The sequence below is a fragment of the Eschscholzia californica genome, unplaced genomic scaffold, assembly GCF_041429995.1.
Source record: "Eschscholzia californica isolate CP2 unplaced genomic scaffold, dmEscCali1.0.p SCAF_1, whole genome shotgun sequence".
In the NCBI taxonomy this organism is placed as follows: Eukaryota; Viridiplantae; Streptophyta; class Magnoliopsida; order Ranunculales; family Papaveraceae; genus Eschscholzia; species Eschscholzia californica.
This window is the reverse complement of record NW_028238198.1, coordinates 73,801,898-73,821,662: the sequence shown is the minus strand read 5'-3', so window position 1 is coordinate 73,821,662 and position 19,765 is coordinate 73,801,898. Positions and strand designations below refer to the sequence as shown.

At 35.4% G+C, this 19,765-nt stretch overlaps 3 protein-coding genes across 4 annotated transcripts; 1 reads left to right on the top strand and 2 right to left on the bottom strand.

The window, feature by feature from the left end:
* Positions 1 to 602: 602 nt before the first annotated feature.
* On the bottom strand, positions 603 to 11,004 carry LOC147569034 (CBL-interacting protein kinase 1-like). 2 transcript variants are annotated; one of them, XM_086655499.1, is made up of 14 exons: positions 10,786 to 11,004; positions 6,208 to 6,618; positions 5,974 to 6,036; positions 3,213 to 3,284; positions 2,958 to 3,065; positions 2,557 to 2,637; positions 2,392 to 2,445; positions 2,169 to 2,294; positions 1,839 to 2,051; positions 1,646 to 1,750; positions 1,443 to 1,559; positions 1,274 to 1,336; positions 1,098 to 1,172; positions 603 to 966 (listed from the first exon to the last, which is right to left on the bottom strand). In XM_086655499.1, exons 2-14 carry the CDS (start codon positions 6,436 to 6,438, stop codon positions 922 to 924), a joined length of 1,353 nt encoding a protein of 450 aa, XP_086511625.1. In that variant the 5' UTR covers positions 6,439 to 6,618; positions 10,786 to 11,004; the 3' UTR covers positions 603 to 921. The 2 variants fall into 2 exon arrangements, with proteins under 2 accessions (XP_086511625.1, XP_086511626.1); XM_086655500.1 differs by having other exon boundaries at positions 1,842 to 2,051.
* Positions 11,005 to 11,927: 923 nt separating this feature from the next.
* LOC147569033 (uncharacterized) lies at positions 11,928 to 15,161 on the bottom strand. Its single transcript, XM_086655497.1, has 3 exons — positions 14,841 to 15,161; positions 14,079 to 14,428; positions 11,928 to 13,967 (listed from the first exon to the last, which is right to left on the bottom strand). Exons 2-3 carry the CDS (start codon positions 14,423 to 14,425, stop codon positions 12,095 to 12,097), a joined length of 2,220 nt encoding a protein of 739 aa, XP_086511623.1. The 5' UTR covers positions 14,426 to 14,428; positions 14,841 to 15,161; the 3' UTR covers positions 11,928 to 12,094.
* A 2,120-nt stretch (positions 15,162 to 17,281) lies between these two features.
* Positions 17,282 to 19,710, top strand: LOC147569032 (uncharacterized). Its single transcript, XM_086655501.1, has 6 exons — positions 17,282 to 17,543; positions 17,632 to 17,737; positions 18,457 to 18,596; positions 18,671 to 19,033; positions 19,179 to 19,241; positions 19,400 to 19,710. The coding sequence occupies exons 1-6, from the start codon at positions 17,373 to 17,375 to the stop codon at positions 19,634 to 19,636; spliced, it is 1,080 nt and encodes a 359-aa protein (XP_086511627.1). The 5' UTR covers positions 17,282 to 17,372; the 3' UTR covers positions 19,637 to 19,710.
* The last annotated feature ends 55 nt before the right edge of the window (positions 19,711 to 19,765 follow it).

The following is a 19,765-nucleotide window of genomic DNA, read 5'->3' as shown; positions in this document are numbered from 1 at the left end:
CATCTCCCCATACATAAAAAGTGTTAAACATTTTTTTAAGATATAAAATTATTGCCCTATTGTACTGCACTCTTGTTACTCTTGTTTGAATTGGATGAGATGATCACCTCATTTTTGTACTCCACTCTAACTTATGAGTTAAAAGTACACACTCTCTCCTTCTCACTCTCTTATTTATACAAGAAGTTCATAAGAGTTAGAAGGTGCAATAGTGGTCTGATTTTCTTTGAAGTTGGGGAGCGGAAATAAACAAGGAAAAGTGTTTGGTGTCGGTGACGGACACAATACTTTTATATCTTACGATTTTTACTAAAATTGTAAGGTAAAGAAGTCTTGTATCCAACACCGACACCAAACACTACTCCTTCAGCCTAACAGATGATATTAGGTTTGATGTAAAAGCGAATTTCTCTTCCTCATTACTTCATTGTATGTTACTAGTATGTATACATACATTGCTAATCAAAACAGTTGCTATATTTTTCCGATGATTTACATAGTATAGTTTTGATAAACCTTGTAGTATCCTAGTTTGTGATTACGTTTTCCCTAGTTCAGATTTCGTCACGTCTGTCGATCTTTGCACAAAAAAAAAAAAACTCATATGACAAAAAAAACATCTAACAATATATATTGGGCAAGAATTCATGCTACATTTAGTGCTGCTTCAAAGTTCAAAACTCTGCTGAACTCATATCATGACAGAATTATAACTACTATATTCACTACCTAAGCCAGCAGGTTTACTTAACCATTATAACTATATACATCTTTGAGCCCAAAAAATGTAATTACATGAATCTACTATTTATTTCATCTTATTTTTCCGAGCCCATAAAGTATATATGTATATATATTGAATATGACGATCTGGCATACTCTCCCCCAACTTTCTAACTTCTTTTTGTGAAATCTTTTTCGTTACCTTTGGTTGATTCCCAGATCATTTGATAGCTTTGAACACATCTGCAACAATCAGATTGTTTTTTTTTAATGGTTAAAGAATTCTTATACAAGATGAACTTCAAAAAAATCGAAATGCGGGTATACTTCTTCTGATAGTTAATAAAGTTTCGAGATTTTGAATTTGAACTAACCTGCCTATATACTGAAGAATCTCCATAAGACTTGCTTAATTCTACTACATGAAGAGATGGACTGATTTCGAACATCTGTAAAGTATTGCGAAAACAATATCGTAGTGGTTAGTATAGGAAGTTCTTATTAGAACTCCGCAAGAACATGTCTGGATCGAAAACGTCAGAATTCTTACCTCTGCTGCCACTAAAAGGCTACTCGAACTTTTATGACCTTTGTAGTCTTGTAGAAATTTCAGCTGCAGAAAATGAACATCATAATATTTTTTTAATTATCTCTTCAACTGAGGAAGTAAGAAACCGTGTCGCCTTGTGGCGTGGAAAAAATTCATGAAAAAATCTGACCTTCCCATTTTTCTTCTGGACTTGAAATCCCATTTTCGTTACAGTACCCTCGATCTTCTCGAGTAAATCTTTCGAGCTATAGCTGGAGGTGAACCTGATATTTCTCTCAGAAGCATCCTGCAGGTCACTAATCATTAGTAACATTGTTATAAAGCTTGGGATCAAAGATGGAGTACAAGAAAAGTGGTAGTATGATTTCTCACCTCTTTCTCAAAAAAACCTGAAAGATCCAGGCAAGAAGACATTCCGATGAGCTGAAAGGCATTGATTTGGTTGGGCGAATCCTGCCTTTTGCCAGCATCCATTTGCTGCAATAGAAAACGAACAACTCAGTTTCATGTAAATAGCGCCAATAAGTACCCGAAATGCAATTTAGATTAGTGGAACAATTCTTACGACTTCTTTTGTTGAGATAGCTTTTTCATTGATGTAGACATTTTCTTCGTCATCTAGTGGCATAGCAGGAACATAATCTAGCTTAAGCCACTCGTGTTCTCTTATCTGAGATATTGTGATCCGGGTTTTAGGATTGGGATCAAGAATTCTTCTCAACATATCTTTAGCTCCAGGTGAAAGCCATTTAGGCATTTGAACTTCTCCCTTGAATATCTTAAAAGGTACAAATATGGAAGTGCATTAAGCAAGGTAATTGCAATTCACAGGGTTTAACTCAAATGACTAAAACCCAATCACTGTAAATACTAAATACAAGTGTTGGATTCGTACCTTCTGATATAAAACAGCAAGATTTCGATCGTCGAAGGGTAGAAATCCGGTAAGAATAACATACAAAATGACACCACAAGACCAGACATCAGATGTTGCTCCATTATACCCTCTATTAGCAAGAATCTGTGGATAAAAGGTTCAAATGATCAGAATGCAACCCAAAATAGCAACAAGTGTAAACAAACAAACACAAAGTGTGAGAGCTATAACGAATGATTACCTCTGGAGCAACATAGTTGGGACTTCCACAGGTAGTATGCAATAAGCCATCATCCTGATAATTGGGGCACAAATAAATAATTGTGAACACGGATTTTGCTTAACAAATACAAATTAGAACCGCTCATTACTATAAAGTAGTAGGAGATGAAGGTATCCTCCCTACCCGAAGATGTTGAGGTAAAGCACTAAGACCAAAATCCGATAATTTCAAGTTTCCTTTTGCATCAACAAGAACATTCTCCGGCTGTCATAAAACAGGAGGTAGGCGTAAGAATAGAGAACCTCAAAGACGAGAATGCTACACTATGATTTCTGCGTCAATAGTACTGTGAAAATACAAGATAAGAGAGTACACTTTTCATACCAAATAAGTAATTTTTTTTCTTGTTCGTCTTGTATACTATACTATTTCTATACTTTAATGAAAACCTAAAGATCCTATAATTGTAGGACTATACTTCTATTATGTTGCTGTTTCCGTGTCATCTTGCATTTGTTATATGGTTGTATTAACTTTTACGAAGATATATTTTACTAAAATTTCCATAGCTAGAAAATAGCTACCTTCAAATCTCTATGGTATACACCTTTGTCATGACAGTAGCTCACAGCATCAATCAACTGTTGAAAGAGTTTTCGCCCATAAGCATCTGAAAGACGCCCTTTCGATGCCTATCTTAAGAGAAATTTCAAGATCTAGTTAAGCACAAAAAAATGATTTTTTTTTACAACTTACGAACATTAGGAAAAAGAAGTGAAATTGGCAAAAGGGTATCAGTCTAACATACTTAACCGTAAAGGGTAACAGAAATAACTTACTATTCTGTCAAATAATTCACCTCCTGCCACATATTCTAGGACCATATAAATTTTTGTTTTGCTTGCCAGAACCTGTAAATTTAAGCAGTAAAATATGGATCAGCCAGAAGTATCTCAAAAGCAAAAACTGAAGAATTTACTATTGATCAAATAATTTCCGACTTCAAAAAAGAAAAAACAAAAGGAAAAATCAGACATCTAGTGGGCCAGCTTCCAAACCAAACATGAGCCATGGAAGCTAATTACAAATGGATGGCACAGTATTGACCATATATCCTAGTGGGCCGGGATATAATTAACTCCTGGCGCCAAGTAGGTACATCGATATGGTCCCAAATTCTGCCAATTAATACAAGTATAGACATATAAGCGATGGTGGATTTTGCTACCAGATTTAAAGTGGCTCCACCAGAAATCATCTCCATATGCAATTATTTCATTATTTATGGATCGAGTTCAATAAGACATCACCTAAATATCAGTCATTCAGATGATTTTGGTAGTGTCTTGGGTCAATTATCAATACCATTGGCGAATACGTCGAAGTTAGACCTCATTGGATCTTACATTTAAATGGGTCCAAATAATTCACAAGTTGATTTTCGTCTTCATCATATCATAGCCAACAGTAACTAACAGTGGAGTTTCTGGACCCAAGTTAATTCTGAGTCAACAATATCAAACTTATCTAAACACCTTAATACCACATGCTCTTTCAACAAAAAAAAAATACCACATGGCTGATGACATTAATGAAACTGCCACATTATCCGTGAGAAGTTAATGCGTAAAGTGAAATATGAAACAACCCCATTGGCCACTTCCTCTAGATGAATAGATATATCAACCACCTTTTCTGTGGTAGCTTATCTTCTAGAGGTTGAAAAAATTATGAACAATGGCATAGAGTAAAACAAGAAGTAATAACTATTGCAATCTGAGATTGCCTTAAAGTGGATCCACCACTGCTCATTCATCGTGTTCTATTGAAATGGAAATGTGTATCTCAATAATTGAAAGAAAAGGTAGTATCCACATAAATAGACTCTCGAGTAAAACTGTTTTTTTAAGTTTGATTATAACAGCCACAAAATGAAACAACTACAAGATGGAAATTAGAAAATGCATGATTTTGATGACAATCGATATTACGTTGTTTATAATAGCTTTTTTTTTTGTAAAACTATCAAGTGGATTTAGATAATAAAGTTCATGGCGGACCAAAGAATCACGAGATAATAGAGAAAAGGTGGGAAAACTCTACACTAATATGGAGCATTAGTAGAAAAGAAAGATCATTATACCACTAATTACTTTACTTTGCCATAAACATAAAAACAATTGAATCTAATCATCATATTAAAACAATAATTGACAAGGAAGGGAATGATTTTAAGCAAAGACGCTATTCATGTAGACTTTATTATCTAGCTGACAAGGCCGATCTATCACTTTTCCACCTCAGCAAATCGCCGTTTGGAAATATTTAATTATATAAATCTACCCCCATCACATTATGAAGGACGATTATGTAGAGTTTAAACTTTAAACTATGAACGCCCATCACATTCACGATACTCTTATACTCGGCGAGGTATAAGTAGAGAAATGGTAAATGATTGACCTAGTGAAGACTTCCTAAAATGACCAATAAAAAATCTAGAAAAAAAAAAACATGTAAAGTTGTCTAACCATTAGGGATGGAACTTGTGGTTGCAACTTGCAGAATGACATGGCTAAAAATAATCCACAAGGATATGTGATGGGGCGTGATCTCGAAGTAAAGGCCATAACAGCAATCATTGTGACCTAAGTCCGGATCAAATGACACTGGTTTGGTGACCCGTGGGGTGACCCGAGAACTTTATATAGAATATACAAAAGGTTTCTAACTAACCATATTGGATTCTGTTAGAGAACCATGAGCTGAAAAACTAGAATAAGAAAGCTCCGGTATGGGCTAAAAGGAAAGGTGGGAATCATACATGGAGAAAGACCCAAAAAGAAACTTAGGAAATACTTTACAACAAGAAAGAGCTTTTTGTCCAAACTTCATGAAAAAACAGTGACTGCTTTTAGTCCAAATTTGCCTAATACTAACTTTTTTATTCTCTCAAAGTGATTGGGTATAATATAACTTTACCACTTAATCTACCAAATTACATTATTTCCACCACTTTTGGCCAAAGATCTTGAAAAACCCTTTTCCTAACAATGAGAAAGTCAAAGTCACTTCTTTAAGCTAAAAATATGGTAACACTGCGTAAAAAATTTCTTTTATCAAGTCCTTATGTGTAAGTTATAAGTTCTTTCTAATTTTAACGAGTCTAACTTTCCTGCAAAGCATAAATACCTAGATGAGATTGTACAGTTGCAATACTAAGTCACGAGTGTAAGCGGACGAAACTACGGGTGCTCATCGGGTTTTGCCCCAACGGGAATGCACCCACTCTAGAAACCTAGAGATCTGAGATTACATAATCGATGTTTGGTGGGCGTACAAGTTTATCTTTTATTGATTCGTGTTATTAATTTGATGTATTTTGGGCGCCACTGGTATTTCTTTTTTCTAGGGAAAAAGATCAAGTGTTGGACCCAACCACCTTTATTGTGGCCATCAAGGATTTGAAAATCTTTACAAATTCCGGATAATTAGTTTAAAAAAAAAGATCGGCGAGAAACCCATAAAAGTAACAAACTTGAAGATTAAAATGAAGAACAAGAAGAAATCACGAAATACTAACTAAAATTATGAACTTACTTCATGTAATCTGACCACATTTGGATGCTTCAATATCTTCAATATTCCAATCTCTCTCTTTATCTGTTTTCCCACATTGGATTAAAAACTCAGTTATCAAAAACCCCCCTTTTTTTAGAGAGAGAAATTAGAGGAAGTTCAAAACGTAACAGAAAAGAAACCGTTTCCGAGAAAAAAAAAAATTCAGAAAGAAAACCAAAGTTTATGAGAGAGAGAGAGATTGAGAGTTGGAACCTGGTCATTGATCTTGAGATCTATGATCTTCTTCTTCTCTAATATTTTGACAGCAAATTCTTGACCAGTTTCTAGATTTTTAGCCAACTTAACTTTTCCGAAATTACCTTCACCAAGAGTCCGTCCAAGTTCGTACTTTCCAAGTTGCATTCCCAATTCTTTAATCGGACTATCCAACGATGACGATGATGATGATGATGCTGAATTCTTCTCGACTAATTCTTTCACCATGAAAAAATTATTATACACGGAAAGAATTGGTTCTTACTTTGATTTTTGAGATTTTCTCTCTCTAAAACGTAGAGAGTATAAACTCTCTTTCTCTCTCTAGAAATTGGAAGATGACAGGAAGGTAAAAAAGAGTGTTTTAGTTGTCAAGCTTCGTTTGCCTCCTCCTTTTATAGGATTTTCCTACACGGAAATAACCACCGCATAACCTTATCAAAATATTTATAATTTGTTTTTCTTTTTTTTTTTTAACTAATGTAACCATTTTTATCTTTAATAATTTTACCTTATTTAAAACATTGAAAATAAGCTTCCCTTCCACAAAAGAAAATGAAAGTGACTTGAATACATACTTTGCACATGTTTGGGTAGATTTACTTGGACTTGCATAATTAAGGATGGCAAAAATTGCACATATATTTCACATGGTGTGAAAATGTGAATCCAAGATTTGTACACATGTGTGGAGTTTTTATGTCTGATTTGCACACATATGTAGGGTTTTTATGTCTGATTTGCACAAAAATACAGAAATGACTGGAGCTTAAAGATATATCAGGACCAATACGAAATTGGAGTTTCGACCTTCTATTGGTGTTGTACGTATAACGATTTATGTTATTCGGGTACTAGTTTACATCATTACATCAGTAATGACCCAATTTTTTTTTTTTTAAATATATGATATGGACGCATCATGAATAAATACATGAATTGATCAACTCCACAACCATTCGAAGACATCTCGGGTCTTAAAAGTCATATAAGATCTTTAAAGTCATTTTAGGAGCACAAAAGTACATTCTTACTTTTACTAACAAGTCAATGAATGAGAATTTCACCTCCACCCTGATTCGAAACTGTGACTTCTAAATTTTCAGAAATGCTGGACAACGAACTTTCCAATTAGTTGTCAATGACCCAAAAGTTTACATTTGAAGGACAACAACATGCAAGCAGTAAAAAGTCATAATAAATATTGGTTTAAATTTCATTTACAATTTGTCCAAGCAAAATGGTCATCATCCTTCTTTATAAAGAGAAACATTTTATCCTTTTTAAGCATTGATTTTAAGATATAGTAAAATAGAAACATCTATATTTAATGCAATGACTATATTTTAATTTAAGTCCAAAGAATTTATTTTTGTATTCTTTCACATTACATACCTTTAAGCATTAACAGAAGACAAATATTTTATCTTCTAGCTCAAAATCGACTTCTGATAAATTTTTATTTATCCCGTTGTTATCGTTACTGATGTAATTTTTTGACTACTTAGATTTGAATATAACTACAAGAATACAACGGTGAATTGTTATATGCATCATGCATGTAATTAGAAGTTTTTGACCTAATTTATCAACGGTGGTACTCATCTAGTTTCTCAAACTTCAAACCGAGATTCCACCCATATGGGCAAAGATTGAGTAACATCCAACTTGTCTATTTTTTAGGTGAGAATAGTCCTCTACGTAGTAGGCACACAAAGGAAGAAGTCTCATTACTAGTTAAAATAATATACATAAGATCGCAATCAATTTATTTCAACAAGTAATGTCAATATAATATCATACAAAATCAATTGTAAATCGAAGTCGGTGGAAGACGAAGTCATATGACTTGAGCATCATTCTCTAATGATGTTTCTTAATGTCATGAGATTCTAAAATATGAATTGCTAATTTGTTGGCAACTTAAAATACTAATATCAACACATTAGTCTCTCCAATGTTATAATATTTGTTAAGTGTAATATAATCCCACGTTGTTGGAAGCAGAAGTACATTATTATTATAAAGGCTAACAGACTATTTTCTAGTGACACATATTACATAAGACTATCACCAAATAATTATTAAAACTACTTAAATATAGGATTTTCGTACTTAAGCGATGAAGTAACCGAAGGGACATAAGCTCATCAAATACATCGTGAAGAAGTTGAAAAGGTGAGGTATGCTAACAAATGTCATGTTCCTCATACGTAGGGAATAGGTTAATAAACGACTTCTATGTAGATAAGTCCAATAGGTGATGCACCTACTCTACTTTCTCCAAAATTATACTCCAATGATAGTTAGATATTTTTCTAATGAAAGATATTATTAATGTTGCCAATATGTGGAGCAAAGATAAGCTTTCCCAAATGTTAAGGCCGCCCATGCGCCATGGGAGTTAAAGAAAGAAAACTAAATTTTAGGATAAATAATTTTTGTACACGTTGAACTTGACCGCCAGTTGTTTTGAATACAGTAAAAAATTCTTGTCTCCAAAGTGGAAAACCAAATACAATGCCGCCCGATTACAATAAGTTTAATAGAAGTAAAATAATATCCAAATGAGAATCGTGACTGAATTATCAATTCTGAGTAATATAAATTATACATAAATTTTAGGCTTATAGCTATAGGGCCCACTTGACAACACTAAGGTATCGCGTTTAAGTTTGGTATTTGTATTTGAAAGTTAATTATTATTATTATTATTTATTAATCATTGTCAACAATTTTATTTCAATTTGTTTTTCCAACAAAAATAAAAACAGAAGACAAGTAATATTTTGTTTATACAAGCACTTGTTTTTTTTTTTAAACATACAAGCACTTGTTGCTTGTCCAATTTTTATCTTTATGGATAATACGACTCAAGGCTTGTAATAGATTTGACAGAGTTTGATCTAACCTAAGTAACCAAACATGAATTACCATATACAATTAGGATTCATAACCCATAGAAAGTTTAGGTTGACCTAAATAACCTACCAATCCATTACCTCATTAACAAATTTGACTTTCACTCTAAGATTTTAATTTGTGAGATTTTGACATACACCCCCATTAATATATCAATATTAGGACTACACCCCCGGTTTTTTTTTACTTTTGATTTACACCCCCAGGTGGACGGAAACCGTCAACCCGGAGTTAAGTAGAGTGTGTGCGAAACACAACACCTAAATTAGACAGTTTTGCCCCTGCAAAGTTTCTCCCTCTAAATTAGGATATTTTAAGACCTAAAATTTGATCATTTCTTTCTCTGTTTCCTCCATCACCCTTCTCTTCTAATCTTTGAGAAAGGCATGGAAGTAAAAAAAAATATGAACGATAAATGTGTTTTATATGGTATTCACGAGCTTTGGATCCAAGGTCAAAAGCTTCTTTACATATAACACATTACTAGGACGAACCCCTATTCCTTCCATTACTATGACGAACCCCTATGTTTTAAACTTTCCTCTGATTTTAGAAATTTCCTAACATGGATATAGCAATTAGTAATCTTCTTCGTCTACCCTCCCCTCTGCCTTTGAAGATGGGGTGGATTTCAACTTGTTCAACAAATCCTCTATTACAATCAGTATATACAATTATTTCCCTTTCCAAAACCCTAACCAATCGACTGCATCAATAGGAAGATCCTGTTGAAGCCGTCAATCGAAATAAATAAAAACCTTAAAAATCCAATCTTTTTTATCAGACTGACCCAGAATTGAAACCAAACCCTGGGTTTGAATACGAAATCAAAATCCAGTAAAGAAGTATTTGTCTCTCTAACTTTCTCTCTCTAGTTTGAATCGAAATCAAGATCCAGTAAATAATTCATTGCTTGTGGGTATTTGGTAAGAATGGGATCTTACATGTTGAGATTACTGGATGGATTTAATTTGTATGGAAAACTAAGGTTTAAAGATTTGTTAGAGAGTGGAAACAAGGAAGTATTGGGTGTGAAATTTGAAGAATTGGGTCAATTTACAGAGAGTTGCTCTGGGCCTGGTATTGTTATTAGCTTTGGAGATTTGAAAGATCTCAGTAAAGATAGTCGTTTAGATGGCATTAGTGGTGGTGGGCGGCAAAGATGAACATATTGGTAGTGGTCAGAGAAGATGACGATGATGGTCGCGGTGGTCAGTTGATGAAGGTGGTTGTGGTGATGGAGGTGATTTAAGATGGTTAAGAAAGAAGATGGACTTGAGTTGGAACTGAAATTTAATGAGGGCATTTTTGTCCTTATTCACACGTGTGTTTCGCACATGCTCAACTTCACACCGAGTTGACAGTTTCCGTCCAAGTGGGGGTGTAAATCAAAAGTTTTTAAAAAACGGAGGTATAGTCCTAATATTAATATTATAATGGGGGTGTATGTCACCCCTTGTGCATTCTAAGCTTTGCTATTTATGTTAATATTTAAGTAATTGGATACACTAATTAGTACCCCACTTTAACTAATTAGTAAGCAACACCATAAACGATATCTTATTTCAAATTGCAAGATTTGCCAATGGTCAATTTGGTCTCTCTACAAGACTAAGTAACAACATGAGAAATATTAGTATGCATTTTACATACCTTATTGAACTTTCAGATTGAATATACGCAGTAACAAACGGAGGACTTGGTGGGAGATGGTGTCCGAAAGTAAAGTCGGAAAACCACTAACCGAAGCCGGAAACCACTAACCGGAGCCGGAAAACCACTAAATAATAGTGTAATAGAGAACCAGTGTTGTTTTGTTGATTTGAAATGTGGAACTTGTGTGTTTTTCTTGAGGAGAAGAAATTTGTTGACGAGCTTGTTGAAGAGATAAACGGATCAATTTATATGGGTTTTGGAGGGAGTGGGTCGTTTTCACATTGGGAACACGTTTTGACTTTTTGGTGATAAAACAAGCTTTTGGGATTTCTCCCTTTTTTTTCTTTTGTTAACTCGTGCTCGTGAAAAACATGAAAGTAACTTATTAACAACCTCCTTCATCAAAAAAACTTATTAAAAACCTAACACACCTAGTTAGTGTGGAAAAATACAACTTCATGTTGAAATGTTTGGAGTGTTTTTTTCTAGAACGTTTGATTTTTTTTTGACATACAAACAAATGGATAAAACACAATGCTAGACAAACCACACACAGAACCTTTCTGCTCAAGTCGATAGTAGATGTTGAAAGAGCTTCACCAATTTTCTAAATGATCGTATAAAATACTTTTCAAACTTGGGTCATAAACTAACACCTTTTCGTAGAGTAGTCGTGGAGAAGCTTGGGGTGGTTGATGCCAGGTCCATGCCTAACTAGGCCAGTGGACCTGATTGGTGCCTAAATCAACAACTATAACATATATATACCGATGAGATGATGCAAGTTAATAGAGGATCCGGTGGTCTTTCTCTCCTCTGTATTCAGGGTCTCAAACCACGGCATCCTACAAATCAAACAAGCTAGACCAAATGTGCAACCAATCGACCCTTTAATCACTTCACTAAACTTACCGTAAGCTATCTACGCATATACTCATCGTTTAGAGTATGGGTCATGCACCCGCTTATAAGTACAGCTCCTAATATATATTTACAGACATACACATGTTCAGATACACACATAACATGGGTAATATAACTCATATAAGAAAGCACAATGAATATAACAAGTGAACGGCTATATCCAATTTCATAAGGTTAACACTCAATAAGAAAATGAGAATGATGAGCCAAAACGATTGTGGGTGTAATATGCAAAACCATATTCAAATAGGTTCCCCTACTACTCAATCATTCATGATGTTTCCGTTTGTAGTTTCAGAGGCAAATTTTGTTTAGTTCAACATTACTGCATAAGAAACAAGAAAAAGAACAAATAACCTTACCTACAAAGCTCAACTAAATTCTACACGGCTTTGCATGATGACTTATTGTGTCCAAACCCCTTGCACTTACTACACTGGAGTTTCCGTTTGTCTAAATCTTCGAATCGTTGTGTTTTTGGTCGACCAGCTGTACGACGAGTGGGTGGAGGACTTACTACCACATTTCCTTGAGATGTGTCTTTCTTGGTGGGGATTTCCAAATTTGGGACAGGATTTATGGATTCTGAATAAGTTAATCGATAGTTCTCGGTGAAAAAGTATTTAGAGCAAAAGTCATATGGGTCTCTGCTTACCCATTCAAAAACCGCAATGGCATGGCAGCAAGGTAGACCAGTTAGATGCCATCCTCTGCAAGTGCAACCCCATTGATCAAGATCAACTGTCTCGGTGGTTTCACCACGAACCTCAAATGTGTTAGTGTTACCAGGTGCAAATAACACTGTGAGTGCTCGAGCTTTCAAAGTTTCATTTTGTAGTTTTTGCTCCATGGATGGGGTTAGTTTTGTCAACCACTGACTAGATGCCACCCTACGTTCATAGATTAACTCCATCAGTTTACCTCGTAGCACATCAACCATCTGAGTTATCGGTAACTCATGAGCTTCTGACATCCAACGATAGAACTCTTCACCAAAATTTGCTGTCATGTGGTTATATCTTGCGCCTCCAAAGAACACATTTGCCCAGTGCTCGGGCTTACTTTGAACAATCCAATTAAATGCTTCCACAGAAATTTCTTTAATACTATCTGTGCTCCTCTGAAATTCTTTGAGCTTAGTCGTACAAGCAGCAGTATGAAAATCAGCTGACAAGAGACGTTTCACCTCATTTGAGAACTGTGTCTTTAGATCTCTCTTGAAAGTCTCCGTAAGGTAGCGCAGACAATATCCATGATATCCATTTTCAAACACTTGAGGTATTGATTCTCTTAAACCCTTCTGTGTATCTGCTACGATTGTCAATGGTTGAGAAGTTGAAAGAGCAGCTTTCAGTTGAACTAAAAACCAGTGCCAATTATCATCTGTCTCATCGTCTACTATGGCAAAGGCAATGGGAAAGGCACAATCTTCTCCATCAGGAGCTGTCGCAGTCAAGAGTATCCCCTGGTATTTCATGTTCAAAAGTGTACTATCAAGGAAAATAAGAGGGCGACAACCTTTTAAGAAACCATGCAACGAGGCATGAAATGAGACAAAAAGGCGATGAAAGCTCGAGTCTTCATTGGTAGTAAATGTTGCCAAACTACCCGGATTTGTCTCCATTATCTTATCACATAAATTAGGCAACTGATTATACGCTTCTTTGTAAGAACCTTGTATTTTCTCTCTTGCAATCTCTTTAGCACGCCATGCCTGTGAATAGTTCAAGTCAAACCCATAATCTCGTTTTATATCAGTAACAATATCCTTTGGCTTGTAACCTGGAGAATCTCGCAGTTTTTCCTTTATGATAAGTGCCACCCAATTCATTCTAGCTTGAGACCCATTTGGCGAAGTATCACAAGTATGGGTCGTGTTCATTTTCTTAATACAGAACAATTGGGTAGTTGACAACCTCGAAGCATGAATCCTCCATTGGCAACCTTCTGATTTGCATTTGACAGTTACACGATGACTATCGTTCTTCTTAAATTTGTAAGCAAATCCATGAGCAACAGAGTATTTACGTAATGCTTCACGGAATTCATGGACATTAGCAAATCTTTGATTCACGCCAGTGATGGTGTTTGCCCATTCAATAGCTTTATGATGCTTGTTGACGATGGGAGTGTTAGGTAGAGAAGGAGGTCTGCTACTAATAGGAACATTGTCTAGAGGAGGTTCCTCTGAAGTAACAGTAGTTCCCTCACCACCTACTGGAATCACTCTTTCTGATACAGTAGTCCTGCTAGACCTGCATAATTACAAGTATAAATACAAATTTAACCCATTAAACAAATCATGAGTGCGTTAGAAACTAGGGTTTTCTTAGGAAAAAAATTTAGGGTTTCCACAAAGACATTACCTACTAGCAGGCGTGTTCGAGACCTCATTATTGGTGATGTCTTTCGTCGAGATATAAATATCTGTTGTGACGGATTCGTCATGGAAAGTAATCATACGCTTAAAATCTTTGTCATTAGAAATCGTGATCAAAGTTTTCCTATTTCCTGGAAGGAAGTATTTCATTATCATGGAAGCAGGATTGTAATGCCATATATCGGCAATTTCCGACTTAAGATCATCAATCTTTGTTCCTTGATCAATATCAATTGCATGGGCATCTCCACCCTTGTAACTCAATGAACCATCTTTACTAGTTACAAAGTCACCTCCAGATTGACAAATAGCAATTAGTTTCTTTTCAGCCATAACCTACAAGAGGATCACAAACAAAATTTTATTTTTCTAAGGGACTGATTTGGAATAACTAATTTTGTGCCAAAACCATGAAAGTATGAAACCTCAAAGCCCTAAACTGTGAAGTACTATCAACATAAGACAACAAACCCAAATCTCTCAAATTAACACAGTGAAGAAACACTAATCACAATGGAAAATCAAATCCTACAGAAATCTGCGGAAAAAGGAACCAAAAACAAATCTCTCTGAACCCTAAAATTCTTTGATTTGGGGGAATTTTAAGAACTGCATGCAGTATTTAAATCCAAAACAAGCAAAACTGAGTTCTTTTTTTGGAATATAAAATTGAAACCCTAGATTGATGAATTATAGAACTCATGACTCAGTTAGCGGATTTTAATATGAAGGTTAGAAAAGGGTTTACCTTTAGAGAGAAGACTGGAACAAGAAGCGCGCGTCTCCTCCCTCGCCTTGTTAACCGCTGTCTTCAATGGCGGTCATACAGTGAAAACGACCGGAGACTAGAGAGAGAGATCGGAGATATGGAGGGATCGAAGATGGAGAGAGAGAGGGATCGAAGATAGAGAGAGAAAGGGATCGAAGAGAGAACTGCCGTTTAGGGGTTCTTCTACTTACCTCCTTAATTTATTGTCCATATTTTACACGCCTCCCGGTATCAAAAAGAATTTAGGGTTTGATATTGACCTCCCATTGACTTTGAAGAGTTAAAACTTACTTGTTAGGTAGGACTTGGACAAGGATTTAATAGTTTTGTAAGGAGTTTTTTTGAAATTAATATTCACTTGAAAATCCAAACAGAAGAAAAATCTTATTTTGCCCCCCCCTTAGATGGGACCAACTAGCTGTTTGGCCACAACTTTGTCCAACATTCCATTTTAACCGTGGTATCTTGACTCATCTAGAAAGGACGGAGATTTGTCTCTTTGGTCTTCGTGAGACTCGAGGGGGGAGAGAGGAAACCCTCTAAACTAATTGGACAGTAGAGAAAACTAGACGAGTTATATCTCTTAGACATTTTCTTCATCGATCAAGCTTCGATTGGTAAAAGAGAGTAGAAGGGAGATAATTATTAAAGAAATAGATAAAACTAAAACAAGGATAAACATAACAGAAAATATTAGGTAGCAGGCTGAAAGACCCGTTGGACAATGTGGGAGCGAAAAGGACAATATTTTCATATCCTGGGGGGTGAAAATGAAATTGATCTATTAAACACCCCAATTTCAATGTAAACATTACTCTCCAAATTTAAGTTTTTCTTTAGCAATAGTAAGAAAATAATAGAGTTGAAGACACTTTACACTATTGATATACAATATTAAAACTACGTTTGATTAACTATTTATGTGATGCTTTTGAATGTATTTATATTTATGGTGACCAACATATATCTTTCATCACCTTTGGCGATACTATTTAAATTCTGGTGACACTGTATGCTTCTATGATGATATTTGGATTGTGTGATCACTAAGTGTTTTAAAACATCATTCAGTGTCCGACACAATTTTAATGGGGGAAAAAGCAACATTAATAAAAACTGCATAAAAAACATGACCAGAAATAAACTCAAATGTGTCGTTGAGAATATTCAAACGAAACTTACCACCCTTGTTCGACATACAACGTGAAAGGGTCTTGTACATAATCAAAGTGGAAGTGCATGCCTAAGTGTTTAACTAGACAAAAGGTGTATGAACACCATTTTGCCTTGTGTTGTTTTATGGAGTGTCACCATCCTGTGCCCTTTTACATAGGTTGCAAGGGACAAACTCACTTCAAACGCAGAAGTATAAAACCTTACTAAAATAGTTTGTTGGAGAACTTAAGAGGCTAAAAAATAGTCAGTTGGTCACACTTATGAGGTCGAGATGGAATTAACCTTATTTCCACCCAAAAAGTTCTTGCACGAGTGGAAACTGTTTCAGTATTGCATTAGTGAGTTGACAAATGAGTCATTCTCATGATACACCGATTCCAAATGTGGAAGGAGAAAACCCACCTAAAACGATCAGTTGAATACTTTAAGAGGCTAAAATAGTCAGTTGGTCACATTTGGAGTAGAATTAACCCTATTTTTGCCCTAGAGGTCAGTGAGAAATTTGCTTAAGGCACTGCAAATGCCCCAAAACTTTTTGAGATTTCTAAAATGCCCCTTTTTGTTTTTTCTTCTTCCGGTTTCGCCCTCGTATATAAGGAAATCTAGAACTCTAGATTTTCAATTTTCATCCAAATGGGATCCCAACCGAACCTTCCTCTCCCGACTCCCTTCTCTTTCTTGCTTTGAACTCCCATTGATGATTGTTGAAAAACTTAATCACTTCATATCCCTCTCTCAATCTATGCCAAGTCACTCAGTTTAAGTGCATTCTTTCTCTCAAGCTACCCAAAGTTTGATTCATAAAATTGTTTTCTCTCTCTAGGCCGAAATCATTGAAGTGCAAATGCCTCTTGCAATTTGGTAGGAGGAAAAAAGAAAGATTTCAACCTAGAGAGAAAGAGCTTCTCAAATCTTATGGATCAAACATTAGGTAGCCCGAGAGAAAGAATGCACCTAAACTTAGTGATTTGGCCTCGATTGAGAAAGAAAGATATATAAAGTGATTAAGGCTTCCACAATCTTCAATGGAAGATCAAAGCAAAAAAAGTGAAGGGAGCTCACAAAGGCAGAGAGATACAGAGTGGAAAGAAGACGATGGTTTGGTTGGGATCCCATTTGGCTGAAAATTTGGAAATCTAGTTATTCTTCTATACGAGGGCAAAACCGGAACAAAAATCACGAAGGGGCATTTCAGCATTTTCAAAAAGTTGTGGGGCATTAGCCCAAAGTGCCCCCCTGAATAGGAGCATTTGAGCAAATTTCTCAAGGTTATTGCATTTACGAGTTGAAACCGTTTCCGTGTTACATCGGCGATTTAACAAATGAGTCGTTCTCATGATAAAGCTAAAGAAGCATTTCATTTGTAAAACTCATCTCTTTTTATCTTCTTCCCGCAAGATTTCTTCTCAGATTAATGAATTCAGCCAAAAACTTGATATGGGTAGTGCTGTAATTGGTGTTTCTGCTCCTCCTTTAACTTCAATTCTTCCTTCAACTAAAAACTCGGTATAAACTTTCTCCATTCACTGCTTCTCTCTCTCTTCTTTTTCTTAATCCTTCTTTCTCTCATGATTTTAATTGCTTATTTCACCAGAACTCTAATGGTGGTAGTGAAGAGGACCCAAATATCTTCATAAAACCTACTCTTCCTTGCTATAAATGGCGTTTGGTTATTGCATATGATGGCACCAAATTCTCAGGTTTGGGTTTCTTTCAAAATTGAATATAGTGTATGGATTATTATAAATTTTTGTAGTTTGGTAATGGGTATGGGTAGGATTCAAAAGAAAAGATAGCACTAGTTAAGAAGGTAGAAAAATTGTGTCACTGTTCTTGGAGAGTAAGCTTAATGAATTGTTCGAAAATTCATTAATGTCACTGCTTGTTCTTCCACTATGGTATGTTAAATTCATAAGCTGGTAGTCTCTTCTTTATTGCTATTTCTAATTGGAAAATTCATTTGGCATTTACCTTATATTCTCAATCAACTTCATTGGGGAAAACAATATAGAGTTGAATTTTGGTTACTTGTGCTCTTACTATCCGTGGCCGACTTTGGAATTCTCTTTGTGTAAGTTATTTTTCTAAAAATTTGGATTTTGAGACTTGTTCGGTGAGCAATAGGGAAAAGATTTTTCCATAAGCATCTACTTTTAGAAGCAGATATAAGGAAGCAATTCAAGGGTGCTGTTCCTTGAATTGAAGTTGTTTGTCAAAAAAGCGAATCTCAAGAACTTACTACATGATTTGTCACGTCTTCGGTTCTTCCCTTGTCCAGTTTTCGAACACTCGTGTTCTCTAACTTCTTGTTAGACAAAGATTTCCAACTTCTATCTAAGAAATAAACGTTACTTGTATTAAGATTCTTGCTTTTATGTTTGTTATTTATTTGGTTTCTAAAATATTCGAAATGTATTAGGGTGGCAATATCAGCAGTCACCACCAACTATCCAATGTTCTATTGAAAAAGCTTTAATTCGTGCTACAAAGCTAGACCGCAAGGATTTATGTTTAGTCGGTGCTAGTAGGACAGACAGCGGAGTTCATGCCTGGGGCCAGGTTTGTTTATTTTAATGTTTCGAAGATTCAAATTGGTAATCCTTGATTCAAACTTACTACAGATAAATTATCAGGTTGCTCACTTTCTTACGCCTTTCAATTATGAGAGTTTGGATAGTGTTCATGCTGCACTTAATGGTCTTCTTCCTTCTGATATCCGAGTTAGAGAAATTAGTCCCGCATTGCCCGATTTTCATGCTCGTTTTTCAACGAAGGGCAAAATTTATCATTACAAGATTTATAACGATGCCGTCATGGACCCATTTCAGCGTTGCTATGCGTATCATTACACTTATAAACTTAATGCAGTTGCAATGAGAGAAGCTGCAAAATATTTTGTTGGAAAGCAAGACTTCTCCGCTTTTGCTAATGCATCACAGAACGATGGAACGCCAAATCCTGTAAAGCATATATTCCGTTTTGATGTCATTGAAATGGTAATTGTTAATCCCCCATACCTAAAGTTAATTGGCTTGAAACCCACACATATTTCATGTTTAGTTTGATTTTCTTTTCCAACTTATACGAGCCGATTAGGCGATATCGTTATTTGAATTGATATGTAGTTGTATTGATGTCCAGGGACCCCTTTTGCAACTTGAGGTTGAAGGCTCGGGTTTCCTATACAGACAAGTTAGAAACATGGTAAACATTTTCTTAAGATCTTTTCATATCTAGTCCTTAAATGAAACTCGACTACTGTTCTGTGCTATTTCAGGTTTATTTACTTATTCATTCTTAACGTTATTCATGATTTGTAAGAACACCTGAAAATAGGTTTGTGCTATTTACTTATTTTGCAGGTAGCGTTATTGTTACAAGTAGGAAGGGAAGCAATTCCACCGGATATTGTCCCCAAGCTTTTGGCTACTCGAGATCGAAGGGAACTTGCAAAATACGCCTTGGCTGCCCCACCTCATGGGCTCTGTCTTATGTCTGTTATTTACAATAAAGAGTTGCTAGAATCCCCTCAAGGTTCTCCAATAACCAGTTTCGGTAGACATCATAGCATAACCAAGTGTAAGCTTCCATTTTATTAAAGATACTTGCATGTAACTTTGTTGGTCATTTGGTCACCCCGAAAATAGAGAAAGAAATCAAGAAAGTTTTGATATTTTTTGGTGTATATCGATGCCAAATAGTGGATATTCTTGTATGACAATTGATCT